This window comes from Tachysurus vachellii, chromosome 26 (assembly GCF_030014155.1).
Source record: "Tachysurus vachellii isolate PV-2020 chromosome 26, HZAU_Pvac_v1, whole genome shotgun sequence".
Classification (NCBI taxonomy): domain Eukaryota; kingdom Metazoa; phylum Chordata; class Actinopteri; order Siluriformes; family Bagridae; genus Tachysurus; species Tachysurus vachellii.
Genome location: NC_083485.1, coordinates 3,070,660 through 3,080,659, shown reverse-complemented (window position 1 = coordinate 3,080,659; position 10,000 = coordinate 3,070,660). Strand labels below are relative to the sequence as shown.

The following is a 10,000-nucleotide window of genomic DNA, read 5'->3' as shown; positions in this document are numbered from 1 at the left end:
GCTCGTGTTGTCGTCGTTGTTGTTGTTGTTGTTGTTTTTTTTTCCCCCCGTTGCGTGGGAAGCTGACGCTGATGCAGAGACTCGGTCCTGATGTTTATTAGCTCAGTTAGCCTGCGACTTAACTTCTCTCGGGGACGGCAGTAGTGGATTTCCGGCACCGGGAAGGGGCACGGCGACACTTTACAATAAAAAAGCTTGACGTTTTTATAACCCGTGGGGAAAATGAGCGTCAAACGGGAGCTCGGTTTGCGAAATATGTTCGATAGTGTCGGTAAAACCGGAGCTGTGACTCGGCACGAGCGGCGCCTCGAGCTCCAGGCGCGCTGCGACGCAATCTGAGGTATTAGCCACAGTGCTAACGTTTTCTCTCCTTACCGCGTTCAACACTCCGGCCGTGTACGAGCAGGCCTGTATAAACAGTGCTGCTTTATCAAGAATTGTCCGACACACACACAGACACACGCGCTAATATTACAGAAACGTGACATTTACGTTATTTTCCTCACAGTAGCTCGCGTTACGCGGTCCAGTCTGTCACATCACGAGCCGCGGAATTTAATGGGACCTGAGAAGTTTTTTTGAGACGCATCTTTTTTCCCCCCAACGGTTTGGACATAAACACGGTTTTATTTCTCGTTATCGCTGACAGAACTTGGACAAAAATGTCGGAGAACGCACCGACACGGAGTCTGGATGAGATCGACCTGGCAGCTCTGAGGGTGAGAGACACTTAGATTGAGCTCTGTGTATGTTCATGTATGTGATGATGATGATGATGATGATGATTAACCGTATGTATGTCCATGTTATAGTCCCATCGCACGGATTCAGAGACAAGTGGCCCAGCGTTAAGTTGTTCTGCAGCCTCCAGAATTAAAACCTGTTTGCTTTTGTAGATCAATATCTTTGTCCTGTTGTTGAGGTTTGTCTTGTTTTTGGTCACGATCAGGCCTGTGCCCTTGGTTTGGTATGATTGCTAGTGTGCACTTACACATTTGTGCAGTGCTTCTTTACTGAAAAGCCACGAGCCGCCTGTGCCGTGTTAGGAACGGCCACGAGCCGCCTGTGCCGTGTTAGGAACGGCCACGAGCCGCCTGTGCCGTGTTAGGAACGGCCACGAGCCGCCTGTGCCGTGTTAGGAACGGCCACGAGCCGCCTGTGCCGTGTTAGGAACGGCCACGAGCCGCCTGTGCCGTGTTAGGAACGGCCACGAGCCGCCTGTGCCGTGTTAGGAACGGCCACGAGCCGCCTGTGCCGTGTTAGGAACGGCCACGAGCCGCCTGTGCCGTGTTAGGAACGGCCACGAGCCGCCTGTGCCGTGTTAGGAACGGCCACGAGCCGCCTGTGCCGTGTTAGGAACGGCCACGAGCCGCCTGTGCCGTGTTAGGAACGGCCACGAGCCGCCTGTGCCGTGTTAGGAACGGCCACGAGCCGCCTGTGCCGTGTTAGGAACGGCCACGAGCCGCCTGTGCCGTGTTAGGAACGGCCACGAGCCGCCTGTGCCGTGTTAGGAACGGCCACGAGCCGCCTGTGCCGTGTTAGGAACGGCCACGAGCCGCCTGTGCCGTGTTAGGAACGGCCACGAGCCGCCTGTGCCGTGTTAGGAACGGCCACGAGCCGCCTGTGCCGTGTTAGGAACGGCCACGAGCCGCCTGTGCCGTGTTAGGAACGGCCACGAGCCGCCTGTGCCGTGTTAGGAACGGCCACGAGCCGCCTGTGCCGTGTTAGGAACGGCCACGAGCCGCCTGTGCCGTGTTAGGAACGGCCACGAGCCGCCTGTGCCGTGTTAGGAACGGCCACGAGCCGCCTGTGCCGTGTTAGGAACGGCCACGAGCCGCCTGTGCCGTGTTAGGAACGGCCACGAGCCGCCTGTGCCGTGTTAGGAACGGCCACGAGCCGCCTGTGCCGTGTTAGGAACGGCCACGAGCCGCCTGTGCCGTGTTAGGAACGGCCACGAGCCGCCTGTGCCGTGTTAGGAACGGCCACGAGCCGAGCGCCTGCGCCGTGTTATGATTGTGTGTGTGCACTTCATTATGATCTTCCCCAATGCACTTGTTAGTAGTTCTATAGGTTTGTGCGACTGTGTTAAGTGTGGAATATGGGTTAACCATAATGGGTTAGTTCAGTTTAGCAGAACGTTACACGGCTGATCCATTTTAGCATCATTTAGATCCTGCTGCAGCATCAGCAAGCTTCCAAAAAACTCCACCCTTTAGCCGAGTAGGATCTGTACGAGAACACACAGAAGGGCTTTTCTTCCTTGTGTTTACTGTGAGCATGCTGTGTAATGTCACACACTGTAGTTTGATGGCGTTTGTGTAGGGACAAATCACAAGTGTTCATGGAGCCTGACTGGTTGTAATATTTTCCTGATGAATGCACTATGGCTATAACTGAAATGCGTGACCTATTTATCTGACTGGCTGCATGATCGTCCATCTGTTTGTGTTTGGGCATGAGTGAGTGAGTGTGTGTGTGTCTGTTCGTGTGTGTGTATAAATTATTTTTGTCTATTCGGGAGGCACCAGCCTGATACTGGAAGTTGCTGCAGACGCTCGGTGTTGGATCGGCATCAGAAATTCAGAGCTGTGATATCGGTGTTGTGTCAAAAATGGAAAATAAATGACAGCAGTGCATCCATTATATATGTATACATTTATCTGCCCTTTTGGACATTTCTGTTTGCTCCCTTCTTTTTTTCCTTCTGTTTTTCCCAGGTTAGAAACCCCTCTCTCCCCTCAATACACACACACACACACACACACACACACACAGCTGTTGTCTGAATGAGGGATAGGCTTACAGCAGAAGGAGTGGTGGCATTGAGTATGCACGTTTAGTGTAATCATAAGCTCTGTTGTTATACACTGGGAATTCCCACGAAAATCCGACGTGTACGCAGTAAAATATCTTGTGATCCTGTAGCCCACATAATTATAATTTTTCAGTTGCTCAGTAGCCTCAGAAACGGACCTTTTTTTTTTGTTGTTGTTGTTTTTGCTGCTTTATCACATTTCAGATCCTCGTTATGTATGTTACAGGAAGTATAATGCGTTCTGTGGAAACTTTTCAGTACGCATTCGTGGTACGCTTATAGGAAGCGCAATAACTCGCCGATTCCGATCCAGACCTTTCGGTGCACTGTGACGTGTTCAGCCTGAAGAAGAGCGCTACTTAATTTTTAACTGGGGTTGTGTTTGGTATTTGATCGTGTGTTTTGTTGTTGTTTTCTGTCAACGTCAAACTTAGCCAGATGATACTCGACTGAATTACTGAGATACTCTAAACCTGCCTTGTTTCTGATCACATATCAGGGAACACAAGTTTGTCACTTCCATTTTGTACACAGATGCTAAATTGACTACAATGACAGTTTCCCACAGATCTGTGAGTTCGATGTTGGGTAATATGACAAAAACTTAATTTCTAGGATACGGCTGCTTCCGATCTGAGCTTGATCGCCATATTAACAACCAGAAATGATCTCGTTTAAGCACGAATAGTTTATTAGCCCTATAAAAATATTTAGTTTTCCACATATTATACCGACCTCTTGTCCTCTTTATAACACTAATTAACAAAAAAATCTGTAGACATAACTCTGTAGCAGATTCCTTATGCACTTGCCTTTATGTACTCACTTTCTCTACCTTTCTTCTTTCCTTAGACAAGAACGCAATTTTAATTTAAAAATATATTTAGTGTCGTATAAAAGTTGCGAGTTTGAAATCCAGGATTATGTCCAAAATCTGCAGTAATCCATAGAAATGAAGAAAGGAGAGAAAACACAAAACTGTTGTCAAAACGCAGAGCTAAAGGACCCGAAGTCACAATTTAATTAAAGCGTTCAGCCGTCTTGTTTGTTTACTAATTCATACAAACACCTTGAAGTTTCCTTTTGTGTTATTACAGAAGACTTTGTAATAAGAAACAAGAGACTGAGATCATCTGAACCTTCATGAACGCATGACTTGAAAGCGCTGCGCTGTGAGACTGACGTAAAGAGGCTTCAGCGCTTTGTTTTGCTTGTCAACAATGGCAACTTTGTTTTTCTGGGTCATTCTGTGGAATTATATGTGAACTGAAACTCTTGGGAAAACCACCTACATGCTTTGACACAGGCTCCATGGTTACTATCAGTAAGCGCCGGAGCGGAGAAGAAGCAGCTCAGCAGTTTTAAGATCTAACTCTGGGGACCGGACAGTTATGGGTTCTTGTCTAAGGATTAACAGAAGGTCACTCGTGGATACTTGAGCCTAATCTGCTCTAATTGTAAAAGTCATTTAGAAAGAACGGAGCTTGAGGGGAAAATTGAACCCGGACGATAACGTCACATGTCGATACTCGGAGATCTTTCTGTGCATCGTGATGTATAAACTTACTAACGAGCTGCCTGCCAAACCGTAGAATTTCTAAAAACGTAATCAAAAATGAAGGAGAAAAGTGAAACTAAATCAGATTAAATGAATATATGTTTGACAAATGTTATTTTTTTTGATGTTTCTGAAGACAGAGTTTCATAATTCTGCTTTGAACAAGAAACAAAAACTCCGTAATAAGCAGTGTGCTGTATCCTGTTCTGTTAAAAGATAACGATTCATTTTTGATCAGAACTATGTGTCTTACTTGCTGCTTTTATAACATTGTTATAAATGCATTTATAACAACTAAATAAAACGGTTATCTCTCTAAGTAGGGGGCGTGGCCGGGCGTCAGTATTGATAGACGTATTGAAATCCTACAATGCAATATTTTGAACCAACTAATGATAGAATTTGATGTTGGAAGGATCTTTAGAACTGTAGGACTTGATTGAAATTTTTTTTTTCTGCTGTTCAGACTACGCATTATTACCTGTTTGGGGATCTGTCTGATATGCTGGAGGAATTTGTTGTTTAGGATAATTAATTTGTTAATTCTGTTATATTGAAATAACGTTTTGGCGAATAAAACACGAGGCAAATACAGTTTAGGCAGACAGACGAAATTGTCTCTCACCATTTGGAGCAGTTATTTGTTTAACCAAGCTGACAGAGCAGAGGGAACATAGCATTCACTCCTTTATTCGCTTCATTTTTTCTCTCTCCGTGTGTGTGTGTGTGTGTGTGTTGTGAGCAGTGGTGAGCTGGTACAGCGAGTTACGTGCCACGACTTCGCAGGCCGCTGTGTGGAATTAATCCCGAGAGAGACGGAGCGAGAGAGCGCCGTTAAGAGCGATGATTCACTTGGGCTCTTTGTTTAATAGGTTGTCCTGTGAATCGCCCACTCAGTGATGCATGCATAAATGTACAAGATACATCAACACACAGTACACACACTACTGTCTGGACATTTCAACTTGTACTTTAATCCCTGTTCCGTCTCGCGCAAGCAGCACGTCGCCTGCGGACGACATGACGAGTGTCGGATCGTCCGAGAATCGTTACGGATGATTCGACTCCCCAAAGTGTGCAGCCTAAATGTGGAAATGATCAGTGTCGTTTAGGCCTGTTGGATCAAAACGACTCTGAGCACCGAGATGATTAAGTAATCATTGTTAAAGGGCTCCGTGTTATATTGCCGTGGGAACAGTTTTTAATAATGGCATCTCAACAAAATTTGAGTCCAGAGATGGAAAAAAGAGAGCGAGCACGAGTCTCTAAAGGGTTACTGAGCGGCGCTGAGAAATAATAGCGGGTTTGGATGCAGACTTTTACACATGACGATAGACACGTCCATAGTGCAACTGACAGACGGAAAGAAAGAAGTGAAAACAAGAGAAACGAGTAAAAAGACACAGACGTGGACAAAGAAACCAACATGGATAAAATAAGAGTCAGAGACAGACAGATAAATAGCAATTGACAAAGACACATTGATTACAGATAGGGATTAACAGGCGGTCGTAGTAAAGTAGCCTTTTACACGATTCGTGTAAATTTCCCTGCCATGCGTTTAATCTATATCTTAGAGCTGAAGACTCGTCTGGGAGTCCAGCGTCTTTACAGGCTCGTCTGTGGAGGAGCAGCAGTGTCGTTTTTGTTGACGCAGCAAAACCCAACAGCTTGGTCCTTCCTAAAAACCTCAAAAAGGAAGTGGAGAGATGCAAACATGACGGACAATACCGTTCTACTCAGCAGTTATGGGTTCATCTCCTGCTGCGTTAAACATTCATTCATTCATTCATCTTCTACCGCTTATCCGAACTACCTCGGGTCACGGGGAGCCTGTGCCTATCTCAGGCGTCATTGGGAATCAAGGCAGGATACACCCTGGACGGAGTGCCAACCCATCGCAGGGCGCACACACACACACACACTCATTCCCTCACAATCACACACTAGGGACAATTTTCCAGAGATGCCAATCAACCTACCATGCATGTCTTTGGACCGGGGGAGGAAACCGGAGTACCCGGAGGAAACCCCCGAGGCACGGGGAGAACATGCAAACTCCACACACACAAGGTGGAGGTGGGAATCGAACCCCCTACCCTGGAGGTGTGAGGCGAACGTGCTAACCACTAAGCCACCGTGCCCCCCGCTGCGTTAAACAGACTTAGCAAAAACAGTTAAATGTTACAGAAAGGATCATCTTTACACTTTTAGTTTTTGTTGTAGGGTAACAGCTTAATTCACAGCGTTTTGGGAAACTGTCCTGTAAATATGTGTAAACTTGTATAGGTGTGAATGACAGAACCAGATTTTTTATTATTTTATTATTTTTCGTCCGTCTCTGCAGCCTTTAAGAGTCCCTTAAAGATGTTGAGGCTTATAATTGCACATTTTCCTTCTTCTTTTTCCAATTCATTATTCTTTCACCCCCACAGGTTTCACACACACGTACATACACACACACCCCGACACTCAGTGTTGCCTCCATATTGATACCACATTAAGCCCTGCTACTGAAATGCTGCAATAGTAGGAAATAAAAAACACATCATTAGTGCTAATGAACGACAGATTTCTCTAAATCTCTCACATCTGCTTGTAAACTGTCAACTCTGACAAGCTGGGATTCATATTTTTGGCCATGATAATAAAAAAAGAAAAGAAAAATATAACATTCATTACACACAGCTATCTGCATTTTTTAAATTTAAACGAAAGTGAAACAAAGGCGGGGGCGCGGTGGCTTAGTGGTTAGCACGTTCGCCTCACACCTCCAGGGTTGGGGGTTCGATTCCCACCTCCACCTTGTGTGTGTGGAGTTTGCATGTTCTCCCAGTGCCTCGGGGGGTTTCCTCCGGGTACTCCGGTTTCCTCCCCCGGTCCAAAGACATGCATGGTAGGTTAATTGGCATCTCTGGAAAATTGTCCGTAGTGTGTGATTGTGTGAGTGAATGAGAGTGTGTGTGTGCCCTGCGATGGGTTGGCACTCCGTCCAGGGTGTATCCTGCCTTGATGCCCGATGACGCCTGAGATAGGCACAGGCTCCCCATGACTCGAGGTAGTTCGGATAAGCGGTAGAAAATGAGTGAGTGAGTGAGTGAGAGTGAAACAAAGGCCAAAAAACGCTAAGCTTTACATCTGAATGAAGGAACACAGGCTTTAGTTCAGACACGCTAACGTAGCGAACACGTCGAGAAGTCGTCAAATGAACGCAAATGATCGTAATGAATTGAGCTAATCCCACTTTCCCAAAAGACTATTGTTGAAACCAATAAAGCACTTAATTTGTACGGCAAATTTTAAATATGTATTCGTGCAGAAGACCCGTTTGATGCACTATTTTTGTGATGTCATCATGTACACTAGCATTCACTAACTGCTTTCACACCCGGGAATTCTGTTATTACTTATTGATTTGTCTCTTGTGGTTTTCGGTTCAGGAAACAAACTTCAGTCCGCAGATTCCGTACGGTCCGCCTTATCGTTTCTAAACGCCACGAACTTCAGCTCTTGCTAGCTAGTTCGCTGAACTTATTCAGCTACCTAGAAAAAAATCATTGATGTGATGAGGTTTTCTGTAAGGAGACGTTTCGCTAACAGTTAGGAAAGGAGTCTCCTGTGACTCTGCTTCATTTTTTTCATCTTGTATCAGGAACATCAACCTCATTTCCTGTATGTCCTGTAAGTGTTTGTGACTCCGGCAGCAAACGAAAGATTCTTATTATGGTATTTTAGTAATTCAGTGCTTTTATTGGGACCTGCATCTTGTGCAAATATCAGATAACTCTGAGCATATACTGTGTATTGTGTACACACACACACACACACACACACACACGGCTTATGTCCACATATTGCATCAGCTAAAAATGGGTTTTGTGTTTGGCTGCCTGTTTATTTTTCAAACCTCAGTGTTTTTATTTAGCGTCATTTTTCTTTAGTAACAAGGAGAATTGTGAGTAGAGTGTGCTTTTAGGGGTGTGTGTGTGTGTGTAAATGTAAGAGTGATGACCAGCGTGTGTGTATGTGTGTGCTGTGTGTTTCACAGCATTTGCGTTTCACTTAGCCACACTTTACTTTTGAGTATGTAACGACTCCTAACAGGTGACCGTGCCAGACCGATACAGTGAAATTCACTCACTCACACACTCACACTCTTTGGGAACTTTGGCAAGGTGAAACACAACTCGACTCGTCCACACACACTTTTTTTCCTGCTGATTGCTTTCCTGACCTTGGGCTGTCAGTCAGCATAGAGCGCTGAGATACAGTGTATTTATAACGCTGTGTGTGTGTGTGTGTGTGTGTGTGTGTGTGTGTGTGTGTGTGTGTGGGCATGTAAAATGTGTCTGTGTGTGTTAATAACTCTCTCTCTCTCTCTCTATCTGTGCCAGGATCCAGCAGGAATCTTTGAGCTGGTGGAAGTCGTGGGCAACGGTACCTACGGGCAGGTGTACAAGGTGAGAAGAGGGATGGATGGATGGAGGGAGAGAAAGAGAAAGATGGCAAGAAGGATGGATTAATGATGTTTGATGGCTCCAGTCGTGTTATTTAACATATGCGTGGGTGAGTCAGTGAAAGAGGGAGGGAGTGACAGAGCTCCAGGTCCCCAAATGCAGCACTGTATTTGTGAAGCTGTAGCTGTAATAAAGGTAGACAGACTCACAGTCAGTCTGTAACATGATTTCGACACGTTAGGAGCAGAAGCATCAATTCTCCAGAGTCGGTAAACCCTTTAATAAAAGTCCCCGTTGCAAATTATTAAACTGGTGGTGGTTCATCGGTCTGGAGACGAGCTACAGGGCTTGAGACGTAGCTTTACTTTAAAATGGGGGAAAAAATCAGTCATGAATATACAAACGTTTAAAGATAAAATGATGCGGAAATGCGTGTTTATTATTTCTGTGTGTAATAAAAAATGGCACCATGCCACACCAGTCCATTGTTTAAGCATTAAAAGGTTGTTCAGACACTTCAGCTGTCTGTCCGGCCTTTAAACCAAAAGAATTAAAAACCTATAAACACACCATCCACTTAGCTCACACTTCTGTGGTGTAAAGGGAGATAAAAGGATGGAGTAAATTTCATTACATGTTGTTTGTCTTCTTCGCTCTTCTTTTCTTTTCTTTTTTTCAGTTTTAACTATCATCTCTTGCCCCGAGACAGAAATCCGAGATGAAACGAGAGATGCTGTCAGGTTTTGATATGACGGATGTGTTTATATCTCCGTTATCAGATTAGCGCCATCATGAGGCTCTGCTGTAGGGAACGAGGTGCAGGACGGACAGATGCGAAAGATAAGAAGGAGAGAGAGAGAAATGCCTGAATCTGCTGCAGGCCGAGCTCCGTGTTTTTGAACGTAATTTTATCGCGCACAGGAAATCAATGAACGTATGCGCTGTTGAGAATTTAAAACAATCCGTGTTCGTAACCCTTTGTCAAATCCACGGCTGTGTTCATACGGCCCGGCCGTCACGCTTTCTCAGAGTTTACTCTGGGTTTAGTCTGTGGGTTTAGTGCTGAGCAGGCAGAACGACAGGGTGAGTTAGATGTCAGCGGTGCAGTGTAACGGAAGGCGTTAATTACTGGAGCGTGTGAATGTGGGGTACCAAGGTGAGAAGGAGGTC

At 45.5% G+C, this 10,000-nt stretch overlaps 1 protein-coding gene across 3 annotated transcripts in view; it reads left to right on the top strand.

Moving 5' to 3' along the window:
* mink1 (misshapen-like kinase 1) overlaps positions 1–10,000 on the top strand; it is a 36,542-nt gene that overhangs the window by 169 nt on the left and 26,373 nt on the right. For all 3 annotated transcript variants that reach the window (XM_060863370.1, XM_060863368.1, XM_060863369.1), the window contains exons 1-2: positions 1–719; positions 8,768–8,833. The exon at positions 1–719 is cut by the window's left edge. In XM_060863370.1, the coding sequence (XP_060719353.1) occupies positions 663–719; positions 8,768–8,833 (123 nt within the window). In that variant the 5' untranslated portion in view covers positions 1–662. The remainder of the gene's footprint in view (positions 720–8,767; positions 8,834–10,000) is intronic.